Raw genomic sequence first — 20,280 nt, forward strand, 5'->3', positions numbered from 1 at the left:
CTTTGAGCAGGGGGTTGGACTAGATGATCTCCTGAGGTCCCTTCCAACCCTGATATTCTATGATTCTATTATATCCCATTGGGACTTATGGAGATATAAATGGTGCATAGGCCTCTTGCTTGCCCTCTGCACAAGGGACTGTAGCAGCCATTAAGGGAAGTTTGCTCAGTTTGTTGTACATGGTCCTCTCTGAAGAGGATGGGGGTGGCATTAATAGCTTTTGTTTGGAGTAGGGGCCTTGGGTTGTTTTGCTTTCCAACACTCTGACAGCCTGCTCTCATGTAGTTCTCCTCTCGATAGCATCTCCATCGTGTTTACTCCGCTTCCAAACCAAACCCTGCAAATGCAGCCGGCTGTCTCCAACTCACATTGTGCTCCTTCCTGTTGCATTCATCTTAACCAGCAACTCAGAGGAGAGAAGCAAAAAGTAGCAGGCAATTTTTGTGTGTGTGCCCCTAAGGCAGAAGCAAAAGTAGCTCACCTTTCCATAGCCATGTTGGCTCCGCAGTGCTGACAGTAACACAAACTTGGGCCTGTCAGCAAACTAAGCAGATGGGATTCAGCCAGTGCAGAGAGGGGCTGGAACATCGTGCCATCTTTACAAGCCACTTGATATTACAGATAGGTCCAAGCTACAAACTTGAATAAAGATCTGGATTTTGAACACACATCCCCAACACCTATTCAGGATGTTTAGATATGGAAGGGGAAGGGGGAGTGTTTGAGCTCTTAGGGACACACAGGTTAGGTAAGACATTCAGATCTGGAGTCAGTTGTAGATTCTGAACCCATCCAGCCTTAGGGGGTGTTTTGTGGATCTGGGTTTGGTTGGAGCCTATCACTACTTGTTAATCATTATAACCACACACTTTAATTCAGTTAATGTCTGAGATGCTGTACTTTCCAAGTGACCAGCTCATATGACTCTGTTTTACCCTTTCAAAGGAGGCACTATTCTCAGAGCAAGTTGTGAAAACCGACAAGGCTGCTTACTATATATGTAAATCTAGAGTAGCTCCGTTGGAGCCACTCTGCATTTACACCAGCAAGTGACTCCACTGAAAGTGAATGGAATTAGTCACACCAATCTAAATACAGAGTAAGAGCTAAAGTTAGTCTACAGTTTTCTTCCATCCTCAGGAAACACAATCCATGTATTGGTGAGACCAAGATTCTCAAAGTCTTTGTTCACTTTTAATTGAAAAAATGAAAGAAAGATTTTTTTTTTTTTTTTTAGGCAGCTATGAAAATGACCCACCTAGAGTAAAGGTATGTGCATAGCTATAGCTTAGAGCTGTTCACCTCCGTTAATTCTATCTGCCACCAACCTTTATATAGGGGCCCAGTAAAGTTGTCTGACTATCTTTGTAGTCAAGTTTGCTGTGTGATAGACACTAGTATTTTCCTTTTGGTTCCACTTTAGGGTGTGTCTATTGTTTTGCGAACCTAGTTTATATCCAGCTTCAGATCACAGTTAAGAAGAATTTCACTAGGCAAGACTGTAATTAGTGAGGTGTTTAGTTCTCTGTAGTATCATTTCTCTTTTCATCTCCTCCTTCTCACCACATACCCGAATTGACAGACATCTTAGAACACACAGGATTAAATCCTCCTTGATTTCTTCAGCTGCCTTGTCCTGTTGACTTCAGGATCTGGCCTATGCTGTGTACCAACAACCTGTGTTGCGTACTGGTTACCAGCTTGTACAATTAGGAGTGTGCGTATAATACACGTCAATTGGTCAGATGACTTCAGTGACTTATTTAACAGCACAGTGTTCTAAATGGTCTGCAGAAATAGTCTGGCTCTGGGCAAAATGTTTCCTGAAAGGTCTCTCAGGCCAATATAGCCTAAAAGAGTGAACGCCAAAGAATGATTAAATGGGTAATTCTGTCCTAGAGATGGGTTTTATCAAGCTGGTTGAGTGATCAGTAGCTAGGGATGAATCATGCCTAGATAAAGATCTAATGTTAATCAATCAAGCATATCATCACTCTGAAAAATAACATCAGATTCAGTGTCCTTTCACAAGGCTTGACCATGGAACTGGCCTACTGATGCGATGTACTGCTATTTAGCCGATTCAGGTTTGATACCGACCATCACCTGGGTAGGGGATATGGGAGGGCTGCAAACATTTACTAAATAAATCATAAGTAGCCCAATGGATTTTAAGACTCTTGTGGGCAACTTGTATATTTCCCCCTTGAGAGAAATTAAATATTTTTGATCTATGTATCTTGTAGGACTTGAATGACAGTGCAAGAGATTGAAATTCTCTATGCAGAGAATAGGTAAAGAAAGTGTGGCTAGTGCAAACTCCTCCACAGTACTGAAACTTTAAAACTAATGTTTTCTGGTCACTGTCAACCTTACTATATACTACATCAAAAAAATAGCCTGTGTTAAAAGACCATTAAAGTTGCAAAGTCAAGCACTCAAAAATAGTAAGTGATCATGTTAATTAAAACCATATCATAATGCGTAGGCACCAGGGGGGCAAATTGATGTCGCATTGGCAACCTTAATATTGGTATTTCCTAACTTTGGAATACTTGACTTTTGGATCATCAGCACAAACCTCTACTGGCAGCAGTAGCAGGTATTCATCCTGAATGTGGACCTGTCACTACAGGGGCATGAGACATACACTTTACAAATGGGTTTCTCAGCTATGTAGGGCGGATGTGAGGATAGGTATGCTATGTCTTTAAATCTGTAGCAGGAAGGCAGGCCAGAGGGGCCTAAGGAAGGTTTCTAGGCAGAAGTTTGACAGTGACACTGAGTAAGTGCAGCTTTAGGGACAATACTATTTCCTGTCTTCTAACAAAGTTCCTTGTTCAGTATTAGAAGAAAGTGACCCTGTGATTCTCGTTCTCATGACTGTTGGCAGCAGAGACGGAGACTAGTGCAAGGGGAGATGGGGGAAGGAGACTTAAGAAGGGCTGGAAATGGATGAAGGGCAGAAAGATAGACTGGGGACAGGGAGAAAAGAGTGTAGTGAGGGGGTGGGGGGCGAGGAGGTGGAACTGAAGGCAAGAAATGAGGATTGGGGGTAGGATATAGGTTCAAGGTAATATGGAGTGTAGAGTGGGAGGATGGAAAGAGATGAGATAGATTAATTTAAGAGACCACAGCAGGAGGGAAGAATGTGAGACTAGCAAAGAACAGGTGGGACAGGACCAGAGACGGGGAGAAAATGAGAGATGGAGGAAGTGGGCAGGAGAATGGAAGCTGAGTTGGATGGAGTGGGGCAGAATGACAGCTTCCCCCACTCCCATGGGCTAGGGCAGAGAATGTGGTGTGTCTCTCATTGCACTCATTGTTGGACACCCACAGCGTGTGTCCATTGAAGAATCAGAGACATACTAGGGTTGGAGCAGCTTCCTTCCTAAAAGCTCCAGAATCAGAAGGCAGGGCAAAAACCCGGGTGATTTAAAAACACACAAACCCCAATGTGGTTTTAAGCCAGTCTCATGCGTTTTGGGTCTGGCTCAATTTTGGAATACTGGGGATTAGCAATCCTGCAGGGGCATGGAAGTGAGCATGTTTCAGGGGTGACAAAAGATTGGGAATGAACAAGTGCAGCACATGGTGTGATGGGCAGGTAGCAGGGAGAAAGGAAGGAAGGGAGGGAAGAGAAAAGAGTGAGCAGATTGAAGCACAGGGAGTGAGCAGAAACAGGTGTCCTGATTATTCACTTCGAAAATCTAATAGCCCTAACTGTAGTTGAAATTTGGCTACAACAGGCAGCATGGAATTACCTGAATTGGAATCAGGCCAGGACATTGGGGCAGTATTCCTAATCTTGAGACAGGGATCTCAAATGACCACCAGTGACAGACTTCAGTTATATGTCTCCTCAGATAGATGGCACCTCGCTCCAACACCACAGTGTCCCCAGTATCATGCTGGGGAATTGATACAGTACTGACTTGGAGAAAGAACAGGAGTACTTGTGGCACCTTAGAGACTAACAAATTTATTTCAGCATAAGCTTTCGTGGGCTACAGCTCACTTCTTCAGATGCATAGAGTGGAACACACAGACAGAAGATATTTATACATACAGAGAACATGAAAAGGTGGAAGTACGCATACCAATTGTAAGAGGCCAATCAATTGAGATGAGCTATCAGTAGCAGCAGAAGAAAAAACTTTGAAGTGATAATTGAGATGACCCATAGAAGGTGTGAGGAGAACTTAACATGGGGGGGGGGGAATTCAATTAGTGTAATGACCCAACCATTCCCAGTCTCTGTTTAGGCCTAAGTTAATTGTGTCTAATTTGCATATTAATTCGAGTTGAGCAGTCTCTCTTTGGAGTCTGTTTTTGAAGTTTTTTTTGTTGCAAAACTGACACCTTCAAGTCTGTCACTGAGTGATTAGAGAGGTTGAAGTGTTCTCCCACTGGTTTTTGAATGTTATGATTCCTGATGTCAGATTTGTGTCCATTTATTCTTTTGCGTAGAGCGCCATCTGCTGAATTGCTAGCATCGTTTCCTGCATCACTAGTCTTTTTCTTGGTGTTTTCCTATTCAGACAGATCCTTATGCAGCATGATCCTGCATGCATTCCTATGATGGCTTGTTCTCTCACTGTAACATCACAATGGTGCCAGGGACCTCTGTATTTTCATCCCAAATGCTTTGAAGAGCCTGCAGATCCCCTGGACATTTGGGACAAATGGTCTAAGAGGGAGAGAATCCCATAGACACTGTGCAGTTGTCAAAATGTGTGACCTTTTTCCAAGTCCTCATTATGTTGCCTGCTATTTTCATTCCCCACTGTTTTTAGGTCTGTGTGATTAAAAATGGGGAACATAGTTATTTTAACAATGTCAATAAGGAATTAATTTAGATAGCCATGTACTTCCCAGTAAAGTTATGCCTCCAGCTTTAATCCTATCTCTTTTGATTTAAATATTATATATTAAATACAAACATGCCATTAAAATTCAATAGTCAGTCACATGCAGGCCTTAATTTAATATGGACTTTTTTGAGATATAGTCTATAATTGTATTAGCATAGATAGTACATAAAATTGCCTAGTGACCCCAAAATACTAATAGATGTTTTTCTACTTGTATTTGTCCTTCATATTTTATTTTAAAGCTACGCCATCTAGTTATAAATAATAGATTAAAAAGAAACCTTTAATTTGGTATTACCATTTTATGAAAAGTGACTAATTTTTAAACTCCAACTTACTTTTCAACTCTTTATGCCATTCATGTACTCTTTTGGCATTTCTCTCAGTTTAGGCAATGAATATATCTGTTTCACTTCTGTTTAGATTTGTTTCTAGTCAGTCTTCCATTAGGGTGGTGGTGTTTTTTCAACGCTACAATGCACCATCTGGGACCATTTAAATCTGAACCAAACTTGGTTCGATTAACTCTTTTTATATTTATTAAATATTCCCATTTGTCTTTCTTTCTCTTCTCTCCCTCCCCCCCCCCACCTCCACCTAGTCCTAAACTTGGTAATGATGACCCTTCAAATATCTTTTGCAAAAGATGAACTGACTTAGTCTTGTGATGTGATCCACTTCAACCCAGTATCATGCCAAATATGTGGCAATGAATATTTACTGTCTTTATATTATAATATAAGGTGTCCACTTATTTAGCAATTTTTTTTGTATTCTGTGATTGTGATGTTTCAATTCTCTTTGGTTTGACTTAAAATATTGATACTATTTGTATGTTTTTTGCAGTGCTACTAATCTATGAACTTCTCCTCCTTATAGCAGGTCCAACCTGTAGAGCAGCTTAGATTAGGTTCAATGGGCAAGATTTTTAAAAGTAACTAGTGATTCTTGGATGCCTTGGTATTTAAGTGTTCAGACTGAAACACCTTACAGGGACCTTTGTTTTTGCTAGAGGCTCTTTCTTACTTTTATTTTGCTCTTCCAGGCATTTTTCTTGAAGACATCTTTGCACCTCCCAGATTCTGTGCTGCTTGAGGGGCCAGCATAGCCCTGGGCATGAGCAATCCCTGTGACTTACTTGGGCTATAGCTGCTCCACTGCCCATAAAATTTGGAGCGTGGTGCGCTCCAGCCACTCCCTTAGCATGCACTTTTGATACCTGTGCATGGTGCACCTTCCCCCCCTGCTACTGGCGGTATTGTCTTAAGAGCCATTTCCACAACCTCTAAGGCAGGGGTGGCCAACCTGTGGCTCCAGAGCCACACGCGGCTCTTCAGAAGTTAATATGCGGCTCCTTGTATAGGCACCAATTCCGGGGCTGGAGCTACAGGCGCCAACTTTCCAATGTGCCAAGGGGTGCTCACTGCTCTACCCCTGGCTCTGCCACAGGTCCTGAGCCTGCCATGCCCTCGTTCCTCTTCTCTTTCCCCCCCCCCCCCCCCGGCCTCCTGCACACCACGAAACAGCTGATCGGGAAGTGCAGGGAGGGAGGGGGAGGCGCTGATCGGTGGGCAGAGGTGCTGGGAGCGGGGGGGGGTGTAGGGGAGCTGATTGGGGGGCTGCTGACATATTACTGTGGCTCTTCGGCAATGTACATTGGTAAAATCTGGTTCCTTCTCAGGCTCAGGTTGGCCGCTCCTGCGCTAAGGAGTCCGGTGTGGTGTAAATGCTCCTTAGTGGGGGGATAGAGTCTGCCCCCTTAGGCCTTTCCTCCTTCATGTCACTTTGGACCTTGTTCTCCTCTCTCATACATACCCCAGTTTCACACTGACTTCATCTGAATTACTCCTGATTTACACAATTTTATGTGAGTGGAGGATCAGGCCCTTTGTTTTTATTTTTAAACTTGCTCTCTGTCCCCCTGTACCACTTGGCTCTGTGACTGCTATCCCCTCACACAAGCTGAACAGGATTAGGCCAGCTCAATACTTGGCTTGGCGACCTCTCAAAGCAAACCCTACGTGTTCCAGAAAGTGGTGGTGGTGTTGATTCAGTAGGGGGCACACTACTCTTAGAGTCCTACTGAACCAAGACCCCAGCCAGCTAAAAGCTATTTCCTTTCTGTATAAGGCATTTTCCATACAAGCTATTTGCATAGCCAGAGAAGCTGTTTCTGTCATTGACAAAGGGGGTGGGAGGGACTGCAGTGCTGCCTGCAAAAATAATTAGTTTAATGTTAGGGCTGGTCAAACATTTTCCATCAGAACTGTTTTTTCAAGAGAAAACTGGGTTGTCAAGTAAATGAAATTTTTGGTGAAAAGTGTCTGTGTTGGGCTTTTTGTCTAAATATTTAGAATTTCGACTTTGTAGTGCCTCATGGGTGTCGTAGTTTGCTCCTTGTGTCCCCCATTCTTCTTTACTGGCCAGGATCCATAGCTGGACTACAACTTCCAGGGAGTTTGGGGAGATTGTGAGCTTGTCTACACTTACAGTGCCGCTGTAGCGCTTAGTATGTAGTGTCTTCACGTGTGTAGTTAATCCACCTCCCCAAGAGGCGGTAACTATGTCAACAGGAGAAGTTCTTCTGTCAACATAGTGCTGTCTACACCGGGAGTTAGGTTGGTATAACTGTCGCTCAGGGGTGTAGAAAATCCAAGCAACGTAGTTATAGTGACAGAAGTTGGGAATGTAGACCAAGCCTACAGTCTAACTGGGGATCCTGGCCATAGAGGAGACTAGGACATGAGGAGCAAACAACTCCCATGAAGCACTACAACTCTCATTTTTGGCCAAAATGTTTTGTTTGTGATCAACTGAATTTTTCTGTGGAAAATTTACATGTTTTCATATTTGTTGAAAATTTCTAAGGGGAGGCATGGGGGAGCACATTTTCAAACCAGCTCTATATAATAGGTATGGGGGAGGGGAGAAGTTCTAGAAAGAAAGGAGTTCCTCTTTATTTGGCAGATTACTGGTTCAAAACTGGCTCAGGACCCTAGTAGTAAGGCATCTAGGCATTAGTATCATCGGGTGACTTGTGGCAATCAATGTAAAATCAATTCCTGTGGTCATCCAGTTTCCAGTGAGCAAGGTCCACATCCTGAAATCCACTGGACTTGGCTATATTGGTATCCTCTGGGCATTCTCGGCAGAAAGGCCACAGATCAAATGGACATGGAAAACACCCTGAGAGATGGCCCCTCCAGAGCAACATTGGTGCTGCAGTGTGAAGTCTGCACTGCTGTTGCCCATGAATTAAGAATGATAGTTTGTAAACCTTCCTAACTGAAGACTTGCACCAACACAACTCAAATGCTGTAAAAGAGATCTAAGATATGTTCTTGTAGGTTTGCCACTGGAGTGTGTCTAATGAATTTCAGATTGGTACCGAGAGCAAATGGGAAACATTCCACCATCTATGTTCTATCACACTGAATTAGAGTTGGTAACATATACGCTGCTATTTCATGAGAGTACAGTATAGAGAGGAGGAGGAGAGAGAGGTATGAGAAACCCCAACTACAACTCCCGTGAGACAGAGTGGCAGCATTTGGCAACTGACGTTTTGGCAAAACTCTTGGGTTTCAATTTTTGCCAAAAAGCCAGAATTTTCCATGATAACTTTTTTTTAACAAATTTTTTTCAAAATTGTCCAGTTAAAAAAAAAAAAAAAAAAATTTGACTTGCTCTAGAGCTGGGGTCGGCAACCTTTCAGAAGTGGTGTGCCGAGTCTTCATTTATTCACTCTAATTTAAGGTTTTGCGTGCCAGTAATACATTTTAACGTTTTTAGAAGGTCTTTCTATAAGTCTATAATATATAACTAAACTATTGTTGTATGTAAAGTAAATAAGGTTTTTAAAATGTTTAAGAAGCTTCATTTAAAATTAAATTAAAATGCAGAGCCCCCCGGACTGGTGGCCAGGACCCGGGCAGTGTGAGTGCCACTGAAAATCGGCTTGCGTGCCGCCTTTGCACACGTGCCATAGGTTGCCTACCCCTGCTCTAGAGCTAACAGGGCAGTGAGACCCACAACCCTTTCATATTCTAACTTGTGTGTTTACATTTGCAACTTTTTTGCATCTAAAGGCCTTAAAAGTGATTTTAAGTTAGAGGCGTGACTTTTCTGATGGAGATCAGGCTCTGAGTGTGAAAGGGGAGGGGGGAGAGAGAAGGAAGGGCATGTGGGACACTGGTGATATTATTCACTTTTCAACTTAAACACTTATTAAAGATCAGAAGTCTGTTTTCACATTAGAGACATTGTGAGACTTTCTGATGATGTGAGTTTCTATGCAGTTATCATCCACATACTTTATTACAGAACTTCAATACTATGACAATAACAAGGTCCATCACAATAAAAATTTCAAAAAGTTTACAAAACTACCATTACAAATCTGAAACACTGTTACAAAGGAGGCAGGACAAGCTGAGAAATAGAGGTTGACATTTGTGCCTGCTACAGTACTATTGTTATGCTGACACATCCATGCTGACGCTTCCAGAATCTGGAGTACACCTATTTGCATAATGGAGAATGGTAGAAGTGGAATGGGAGCAACTTCTGTGGGGAAAATAAACCCCAGGTCTTTTAAAGAAGAAAAATAAGCCCTTGGCGTTTACATCAGCAAACCCACAGAGCAGTAATGGAGTATCAGCAAGCAGTTGAGAAGGGGCGGTAACTATCATATTCTGTAACAATAATTACACATAAACGTAATGTTTTCAGTGACTCCATTATTGTAAATATATTATTCAAGACTATTCTCATGACTATATTGGGTTGCTTAAGCATATGTTTATATTTACTACAGAAGCGATTGGAGAAATGCAGGAGTTATTTCAGTTAAGAAAAGTTCACCTCTAACTTATGGCCCTTTCACAAAGAATGGGACATATGTACCTCTGCTTCAACACAGTGGGCCAAATTCATCCCTGGTGTAATTCCACAGGCCTCAATCCAATTACCCCCAAGGATGGATTTTACCTGGAATCTTCACATTCAACCTTTGACATGTGAAAAGTCTGATCTGCACTTCTGCTGCTCGCAGCAAAATAGCTGAGCTGACGCATTCTGAATGTCTGGGTGCATTACTGGGTACTGCCGTGCAAATATTTCCACCAGGTTGATGCAATCGTACAGCAGCTCCCCAGTTCGCCTGAAGGGCTTTGAAACAAAGCTAGGCAGGCAAGGCTAAGACTGATATTTTGGGGCCAGAGGGGAAGATTCACCCACTAAAATGCAGAGATTAAAAGAGTTTGAAGCTGTTAAACAATACAAAATTAAGGCTACTGTGAGGTGTTCTTGGTCCATGTTTTGTAAAACAGATCAGCAAACTTGCTCATTGAATTCCTGGAGCAGCTCAAATGTTTTTCTTTTTCTTTTCTTTTTTTTCAAGCAGGCAGCCACCACAGCACGCACATGTAATAGTACTTTAAAGGCAGCTGGTTTGATGGGTTATTCAAAAACTTCAAAACCTCTAGGCTAGGTGAGATTTCTTTTCCTCACTGGTCACAAAATGTGTTGTTTAAACTTTAAATCTGGAATGGACACCATCGTACTTGGTGTAAAGTCAGAGGCTTTGGGAGTTATTCCATTCTTTAATCAAAAGCCACTAAGTTCCACACAACTCGATGCCAGGGGCTGGATTGTCATTCAGCCAGATGCAGCCATACCGGGGAGTCAGACCTTCCTACCCCCATGGTGTGTCTGCATTAATGCTCCACATATTGCAGGCAGCTCCTGCTGTACGTGAGGAGGAGAAGATTGTGGCCAGTATTCCCCCCGCAAAGCAGGCAAGTGGAACTTTGGCTCCAATTCTCTTCCCCCATCTGACAACATACTGACCAGCTGAGCCAATGTGAGGGTGGGGAAGCAAGCTGAACTGTTTTCACAGCTGCAGTACGGAGCTCCTGTCCCCACTCCCCATAGGCGCAAGGGAAGGAGTTGTGAGTCTGGGACTCCTTAGGTGCAAAGCTCGATTCAGCATGTGCTAGGGAGCCACTATTAGCGCTTTCCTAATACTCTGGACTCAGAAAATTTGGTCGCTGTAGTGAACAACCCTCTTGCCTTGCCTAAGTTATTAGTTTGAATAGATGACCCTACAATTATGTGCTTTCGCTACTTGTTTTGCACCCACATTTAAAACAGAGCTCAGGATGCTTCAGATGTGCCAGAACTCTTCAGTTGCTTTGAATATTGGAATAGGCAGGGCCGGCTCTGGCTTTTTTGCCGCCCTAGGCAAAAAAGCCACCCGCCGCCCCTCCTCCCGCCCCCCCCAGCGCAGCAGGGGAGGGCGCCGAGCCCGGCCGCGGGCCCGCAATCCCCAACCGGCCGGAGCGCCGGGGGGAGGGTGGCGAGCCCGCCGTGGCTCCACTCTCCCCGGCGGCCAGAGCGCCGGGGGGAGGGTGGCGAGCCCAGCTGGGGCTCTCCGCTCTCCCCGGCAGCCAGAGTGCCGGGGGGAGGGCGGCGAGCCCGGCCGGGGCCCCGCTCTCCCCGACCGGCCGGAGCGCCGGGGGGAGGCCGGCGAGCCCGGCCGGGGCCGCTCTCCCCGGCGGCCGGAACGCCGCGGGGAGGGCGGCGAGCCCAGTCGCGGCCCAGCTCTCCGGCTGGAGCGCCCCGCCGCGCCGCCCCCCTCCAGGCGCCGCCCCAAGCACATGCTTGGTGGGCTGGTGCCTGGAGCCGGCCCTGGGAATAGGGCACTTGTGAATTTTGTCTCCCGCCAATTAAAGTTCCCAATCTGGCAGTGAGCGCCATGAGGGCAGAGCTCCTGGCAGCATTAGGGCCGAAACCACTCCAAGTAACCAAACCCACACAGGGTTCAGGCACTAGAGCGAAGGGGTGCTTTTGCTTTTTGAAATGAAATATGGCACCGTATCTGGATTCATTACGTACTTTAGTCTGAAAACTCAGTTCAGCCCAGTCCTTCTTCCAAACCACTAACACGTTCCATTTGCTAAACATGCTAAATGGGTCCTCAAGGGCAAAAAAAGGCCCTTTCCTGCAGCTCATCCTCTTGAAACCTGTACTGTACAAGCCAGAGGAGGACAGTCACTTCAGTGAAAGGCATATATTCAGTGCTGCAACAGCACAACTCCTCTTGGGAGGAAGAGGGCAACTTTCTAGTCTGTTTACAGCCATTTACACAGTAACCCTAACCGCTGCTATTTGAAACATGAGGCGTGGAAATCACCTCTTTCTCGCATGTCCAAACTACAATACTGTTGTGCAAGGGAGCGTGTCTGTGTATTGTGATCTTACAAGGAGGGAAGCAGTATACAATGGGGTAGAGTTAAGAAGATGGTGGCATAGTCTGTAGTAGTTCCACAATTTTGCTGCTGTGGGGGGTTGTTGTGAAGGCCGTGACCAGAAATGAGGCCAATGCGAGTTAGCCAAGGGGGAAAATTACAAAACACAGAATAAATAGAAAGAATAAAAAGCAGTATATCATAAAAGCAAGACATTTCAAACGATCCTGCTCAGTGTACAGAACATTTAAGGGACAATGGGACTGACCAGTTGCAAGGGAAATTCTAAATGATGTGCCTATGTTCAATCCATAATTTAATTTGGAAGAGGCACAAAACCTTAAAAAAAACCCTCCAATATATATGATGGGAGTGAGGAAAGAATCTCAAAGAACCCTTTTTCAAAGAAACATTTCTGAATCAATAGTCTGAGGTTTGTATTTTTTCTTTTTTTAAAAAAAAATTAACAAATCTAAATAGTCTAGATTTTTGCCAGAAAACAAAACATTCTAATTTTGCAAGCTGTGGTGAAGTCCAGTTCTGTATAATCGGCTGCATACAGAACAGATTTCCGGTAAAAGAGACTGACTGACTGTTACACTATGAGATCCTGGAGCTCTTGGTCAGTCAGCTCATTCACCTCCATGATCTTTTCCAAGTGTTCCATGTATCTGACATGGTCCTGCAAGAAGTGTGGTACTCTCATGTTCTCAATCACCGCAAATTCCTTCAAGCGATCCACTTCCTCGTAAGAGACCTAGAGGAGAGGACAGGGGGATAAGTCAAAGCTGTACCCATTTTGCAAATTGACATGTCTAAAACACACAATTTCATTCCCCTCTCATAGGTGACAAAAGGATTCCAGGGCACAGGTGTTTTAAAGCATCTTGTCAGAATCCTTCTCTCGAGGTGATAGTAGAGTCTGATTTTATGCATGGTCCAGTAAGGTGTGCATTAGAATATGATCCCGGGGAATTACTACATCCTGTCAAAGGAGGCCTGGTTCTGCTTCCACTGAAGTCAATGAACAGACTCTCAGGGCATGTCTACACTACAAAATTAAGTTGACTTAAGTTAGGTCAATGTACAGCCACTACAGTAATTAAATCGACCACTGGTGTCCACATTATGCTTCTTGTGTCGGCAGTGCGAGTCCTCATCAGGAACGCTTGCACCAACTTAAGTGGGGCATTTGGGGGCACTGACAGCCGGAGCCCCGCCGCCCCAGGGCTGACAGCTGTCAAAGGCAGCAGCAGACCATGTAAGTAATGCAGTGTCTACACGGACACTGCATCAACTTAACTAGATCGACCTAAGTGCTACGCCTCTAGCAGAGATGGAGTTGTTAGGTCGGTGTAGCGGGCGAGTTAAATCAGCAGGAGGAACATGGTAGTGTAGACGCTTACACAGTCTACTTACTCTGTAGTGTAGACCAGGTCTTAGTGACGTCAATGGGAGCAGGATTGGTGGCTGTTAAGGATGAATGAACTAGTCCGGAAAAACTGATTTCCTTCCCATCCACAAGGATGGCCTTTCTTCTTCTTTTTTGACATTCCTGTTGTACGTGCCAGCAGACATCCAGTTTCTTACACTGGGGCTGATTTCTCCTTGCAAACCTTATGTGCTCTGGAGCTTTCCTGACAGAGATGCACAGTGCAATCGGGGCAGGGGCACTCTGACACAGAAGCCACCATGTGAGCAAGATGTGAAAGACAGAATGAGCCTGCGGACATAAAGGATCAGGGCTGTTGCAGGCCTCTTAGGTGAGGGGGAAGGAATGGAAAATCTGGTCTTAGACATATTCACATGCAAGGGGAGCGGCAGGCCCGACGGGAGATGTGAGGAGGGAAGCGGGGGCTGTTGTGGCCAAGGTTTGGGAAACTAGAAAGGGAAATGAAAAGGCTCTGTGGATGTATGGAGACTGCAGCGATGGGAGGAGTCCTCGTATGGTTCATAGAAGTTTTGGGGAAGCAGCCAAACTGTGAGTGCTAACATGACCCAAGCTTCCAAAGCTTTAGTTTCACCCCCAATAATTCATTTGTGCTTGTGCGGAGCAAAATAAAAACGTGTCATTCTAGTACGAGGGTTGCCACCTCTGAGGTACAAAAATCTGGGACATACAGGATGATTTGGGGCCCATAAAACTGGACAGCTGGCAGGGTGTACTTAGCTGTCCTAGGAAATCAGTATCTCCAAAAAGGAATGATACTGGGAAAACTTGCATAGGTGGCAACCCAATTAGTAAGTAACTTGTTACAAATGATGATTGCAGTATTGGCAATCTAAGCATTCCAAAACAATGAGTAAGGTCTCAACAATCGTGAGATTGTTACAAAAATAATAAATTATGGGTTTATTTTCTGAGCCTTCAGAGTGCAGGTGGATCATTTTCAAGCATTTCTCCACTACCATACAGACTATATAGTTACTTTTTTAATGACAGCTGAGATTCTCACATCCCACTCCAGGAGCTGGGGCTTTAAGAAAAATCCCAAGTATCCCAAGACTCATGATAAAATTGTGAGCGTTGGCAGCACTGTGATTGAATCGTGCAGGGAGGAAGAGTGGAGGGGTGCTGGCTCAGGTGCTTGCTACAAGAGCCATTGGGGCAATGTCCAGCATGATTGCCCCTGCATTGTTGTGCCACAGGCAGGCCTGAGGCATGGATGTTTCTACTAACTGGCACGCCACATTTCTCTGAGGCTTTTGTGCCAGATCCTCTTCCCTAGAAGTCTCTTAAGTACAAGGCTGTAATCCTGCTCTGCTCCTGCATGGGGATGGGGAATGCTCTCATGAGCACTTTTGCAAGATCTCACCCTACACAACTACCTGCTTCTCTTTGCTAATCGATAGGGCCCTACCAAATTCACGGTCCATTTTGGACAATTTCACAGTCATAGGATTTTAAAAATTGTAAATTTCATGATTTCAGCTATTTAAATCTGAAATGTCACGGTGTTGTAATTGTAGGGGTTCTGACCCAAAAAGGAATTGTGGGGTAGTTGCAAGGTTGTAGTGGGGAGGGGGGGAATTGCAGTACTGCTACCCTTGCTTTTGCGCTGCTGCTGGCAGTGGTGCTGCCTTCAGAGCTGGGCAGCTAGAGAGCGGTGGCTGCTGGCCGGGAGCCCAGCTCTGAAGGCAGAGCCACTGCCAGCAGCAGTGCAGAAGTAAGGATGGCATGGTATGGTATTGCACCCTTACTTCTGTGCTGCTGCCTGCAGAGCTGAGCCCTCAGTCAGCAGCTGCCACTCTCTGGCCACCCAGCTCTGCAGGCAGCAGCGCAGAAGTAAGGGTGGTGTGGTATGGTATTACCACTGTTACTTCTGTGTTGCTGCTGGCGGGCCGCTGCCTTCAGAGCTCGGCCCAAAATAATCTTGCAACCCCTTTGCAACTCCCTTTTGGGTCAGGACCCTCAATTTGAGAAATGCTGGTCTCCCCCATGAAATCTGTATAGTATAGGTTAAAAGTACACAAAAGACCAGATTTCACAGGGGAAGACCAGATTCACGGTCTGTGACATATTTTTCATGGCTATGAATTTGGTAGGGCCCTACTCATCGAGTATGTGCAGTCATTAAGTTAAAAAAAACCCTGTCTTTGTAAAATTAAAGCAACCTTAGAAATGAAAATGTTTCTGCAAAGGATTTCAGCTAGAGCTTCTTTGTTTCATTTTTAAATAAGGAACAAATAAAGTACGTATCATTTGTTTTTACAAAATGTGGCAGGGTGGCCAGAGAGCTTTGTAATATTGCATAGATTTCTCCCACCCCCACAATTCTCCCCTATGCTATTGCAAGGGATGGAAAGAAATGTAGCTTTTCTAGGATACAGCTTTAATCACAGTGGAACAGGCTGGCAGTGATATAGCAGATTGGGAAAAGAGTTAAAGAAAGTTCTGCTAACTCCCTGAGGCAGGTGGCTTGTTAATCCATCTATACGTAAGGGGGTGGGGTGGGAAGAGGGTTTAGACTGAGCAGTCTGGAGGAAGACTAGGAGCAGCCAAGTCTGGGGAGCTGCTCTTACGTTATCTTGTTGTCGTTACTTAACAACTCCACACTCCAGGAAAGGGGTGAGATTGGACTTCATATAGTGTGCAGACTGTTTGTAGAGTAGGTTGGGAAAGGCACCTGTTTGTGCACAGATATGTCTTCTGAGCTACAGTGGAAAAATAAATCATGATAAAAAGAGAACAAGCACAGGCTAATCCAGGTCAAATCGGAGACTTACTGTTTAAGAGGACCACAAAAAGGGAAGAGCTACATTACAGCCTGACTAGTGTAAATATAGAAACATCTAAAAGCCAAACCCTAGCTCAAGTTAATTGGCTGTGTGCCGGGAAGCTATGTGGAAAGTGGCAGAGAATGGAATCTTTCCCTCACGCTGGGGACACGACCCTGAGCGTTGCTGTGTACAAGGTAGGATGGCTGAGGTTAGATGCCTACAAGATGTTACAAGTTGACTGGCCCCTTTTAAGAGGAAGTGGTGTCTAGTGCACATGTGGTTCATCAGCTACCTCCCACATGAGTTAAGTGAAGGCCTTGGGCCTGAGAGGGTCCAGTCAGGAAAGAAGTAGGTGAGAGGTGCCCGCCAGCCTGAGGGTACAGCTATGCCACAATAAAAAACCTGCAGCACCAAGTCTCACAGCCTGGGTCAACTGGCTCAGGCTCACAGAGCTTGGGCTGTGGGGCTAAAACTGCAGTGTAGACATTCAGGCTCAGACAGGAGCCTGGGTTCTGAGATCCATCCCCTTTGTGGGGTTTCAGAGCCTGGGATCCAGCCCAAGCCTGAACATCTACACTGCAATTTTTAGTCCCACAGCCTGAGCCCAGCAAGCCCAAGTCAGCTGAGCCAGCCCAGCCACGTCCAAGCTGCAGTTATTTTACTGCCGTGTAGACGAACCCTGAGAGAGACAGGAAATCAGTAGGTGAGAGCTGCCAGAGACCAGGAGATTGAGAGGTCCCTGAAGGAAGCTTTAGGTTGTTCCTGGGGGAAGGCTAAAGACAGGGGAGAAAGAAGGATTTGCTGGCTGGTCTTCCCAAGCCAGAGGGCTGAGGGCCAAGTGGGTATTAGGGATGTTCCCTATGTGAGGATGAACTCCTAGCAAAGAGGCTGTGGGGGATCCCACCTGGGAAGAGCAGGGTTGCACTTCAGCTGGAAGGGCTGGGATGGCTGTCCTAGTAAAAGGGCTGGAGAGGATCCAGGAAGAGCCCGGGTGTGGTGAAGATGCTGGAGCGTGGTATGTGCTATGTCAGTGGACCCAAGGATGTGGGATTTTACAGTCTACACACACTGGCTGTGAGAAATGGACCACGTTATGGATTTGAAACTATGTTTTGGCAATATCCTGCCCCCCAGGAGGGTATCAGTGAGTCAAGAAAGCTTGTGTGGAGTTACTGGGGACTCCGAAGGAGGGAGACTGAAGCAGGCACACCTGTCATGCAGTGGCCTCCCGCTGAAGAGCGCTCAAGGCAAGGCCGCTCTATGAAACCGCCCTTTCAGCACCTTGCCTTCAAATTTCAACCTCCTCCCTCCACAGGACAATGAATTTTTATTTCTTACAAAAGGTCAGATTCCTATCTGACCTGCATCTACCCAGGTGCTCAATAGCTGTGATCAAATTATGCCCCAATCAAGCTGCACTTCCCCCAGCCACTGCCATCACTAAATATGGTATTTGGCAACATTTTAGGAGGGAAAGATATGACTCACCACATAGCTCTCTCTTAATAGGCTACTTCCACCACTGTGTGCAAGCAAACCTATTGTACTGGGTAAAAAAAGCGATTTTTTGTTTTTGAGTTGATTTTTTTAAGCTGATTTTTCTGTCACGCTCGTCAGATTGCTTTCCAAAAATGTGTTAGTCACACTTTACATTCTGACTTTAAAAATTATCTGATTTGATGCATTTAGGAATTATGTGCAAGCTATGAGCTCTGTTTCTATTGTCTAGCTTTATTTGTACATGATTATCACGTTCTGGGCTGTAAGGATTCCAAGACTTAATTCCTAGCTAAACCACTGCAAATCTCTAAAATGGCTACTTCTCAATATTATTTCTCTCCAGGCTTCAGCCTCTTTCATCTGTTTCTCCCCTCTGGGCAGGCCAAGCAGCTTGCACCAGCACATTAGTCTTACTCTACGCATTCCTACACACTGCTGTCTTCAAAATACCAAGTAAAACGAGAAGTAGCAAAAGACAGGACTTTTCCTGGGATTGACAAGGCTTTTAGCACTGGGGTAAGGGAAGAAGACATAGCAACTCCTTAATGAGTACTATACTAAACACATTCCCATGATAAATCAGGGATTGATTTTACAGACCTATTAATTTATCAATAAAATATAAAAAGTAGTTATTCCATTTTGGACCCACATAGAACTTGTATTCATGGTAGAAAAATGCCAGAGGAAAATGCACATCTTGTGATCTGTCATCTGCCCAGAATAATCAGTACATTTGCTGCAATAAGCCATGAGAACATTTTCTAATTTGCAGAGAGAATTTCCCAAGTGGATGGAAATCTTCATTATGATTGGATCCTTTATTTTTTCAAGCTCTTTCAGCAAAGCTTAATATTCTTTTTGGAACATCCAAATCCTCCTCTTCTTTTTTTAAGTTGGTCTCATCATAACACTTCTTTACCATACGTCAAATTCCAGTGGGAGCCTTCTGTTCATGTCTGATGGCAGAATTTGACTTTCTAAGAATAGCCTCAGTCTTAGTTTTCTTGTAAAAGATACATATAACAAAATGTATTAAAATTACATTAAAAACCCACATTAAAAGAACACTAAAGTTGCAAATGCCAGAATGAAGGGTGTCTGTGTAACTGTACTTTGGTCCTCTTGTGTACATACATTATGATACAGTCTAGTTGCATGATCCCATGCTATGTTTTCCACAGGACCCCTGCCTCATTCAGTGCACAGGATGGAAAGTGCTTATTTATTCAATATTTCTTTTAATCCTCCTCCTCATTCAATGTCTAGTAGCCGCAGGCTATATTTATTGCATACCATTTAAATCCTGCACCAACACAAAATTATTAATTTCCTCAAGGGCTTTTCTATTACATTTAATCAATGTCATATCTAGTGTTTCACAAACAATCATGAATTTATCTTCATAATATCCCTGTGACATAAGGTGGTATTATTGCCATTTTGCAGATGGAGAAAAAGCACAGAGATTAACGCCAAAATTGTCAAACATGTTGACTAATTTTTGGTGCCCAATTTGAGGAATCTTGTGCTTGATTTTTTTTTTTCAGAGTACTTAGCATTTTTATAGCAGTTTATCTGTTCAAAGCACAGCTTCCACTGACTTCATTTGCAGCTGGAAGTGCTCAGTTCTTCTGCAAATCAGACCTCAGGATCTCTAGTTGGGCACCGAGAAAATGAGGAACACACAGTTAGTGACCGTGTGTAAAAAGGTTGGTTTAAAAGACTTGCCTAGCATCACATATGAGTTCTATGGCAGAGACAGGGATAGAATCCAATTCTCCAGGGTAGCATTCAGCTGCCTTAACCACAAGACTCTCCTTTCTTTTCCTGCAACCCCCTGCCTCTTTCATTACACACCTTCCAACTTCTGCAGCAAATGAGGGAGGGGTCCTCCAGGCACACTACAGCTTCACACATACACCAACTCCCTTCATTCCCTGAGCCTAACCCATCCTGTGCACTGAATGAGGCTGGGTCCTGTGAGAAATATAGTATGTGATTACATAATTGTATCCGAATGGATGCACGCCAGGGGGCAGAATTAAGATTGCACAGGAAACCTTAATTCTGGCAGCTCCTAACTTTTTTGAGCACTTGATTTTGAAACCTTATTGTTCTTTTAAAGTAGTTTTTATTCTATGTAATTTCCTAACGTTTGAATAAAACCAAACTGCAAAATCAGAATTTAGATCATATAGAATCACATGGGTCATTGGCATGGGACCTTTGGATCCACAGCCCAGATTTTCACCACTTTAATGGAGTATGTGGTAGCAGTAGTCGGCTATTATCCTCTATGTGGACCAGCCACTAGACACATAGGCCCAGATTCTCAAAATTATTTAGGCTCCTAACTTCCACTGGAATCAATGAAATGTGGGAGCCTAAATATCTTTGACGGTCTGGACCACAGTTTGCTAGTGGGTTTCACA

At 44.4% G+C, this 20,280-nt stretch overlaps 1 protein-coding gene across 3 annotated transcripts in view; it reads right to left on the reverse strand.

Annotated features, from left to right (window-relative positions):
- Nucleotides 1-4,731: 4,731 nt before the first annotated feature.
- The window catches only part of LOC113409533 (uncharacterized protein KIAA0895-like), a 50,810-nt gene continuing 35,261 nt past the window's right edge, over nucleotides 4,732-20,280 (reverse strand). Inside the window, exons 7-8 of one of the 3 annotated variants that reach the window (XM_026663560.1) lie at nucleotides 12,765-12,881; nucleotides 4,742-4,798 (exon numbers count right to left, since the gene is read on the reverse strand). In XM_026663560.1, coding sequence (XP_026519345.1) covers nucleotides 4,793-4,798; nucleotides 12,765-12,881 — 123 coding nt within the window. In that variant the 3' untranslated portion in view covers nucleotides 4,742-4,792. Of the gene's footprint in view, nucleotides 4,799-12,564; nucleotides 12,882-20,280 lie in introns of those variants that run through there. The other 2 variants (XM_026663561.1, XM_029914227.1) reach the window with 2 other exon arrangements.

The sequence above is a fragment of the Terrapene carolina genome, unplaced genomic scaffold (genome assembly GCF_002925995.2).
Source record: "Terrapene carolina triunguis isolate 2854851 unplaced genomic scaffold, T_m_triunguis-2.0 Scaffold33723, whole genome shotgun sequence".
In the NCBI taxonomy this organism is placed as follows: Eukaryota; Metazoa; Chordata; order Testudines; family Emydidae; genus Terrapene; species Terrapene triunguis.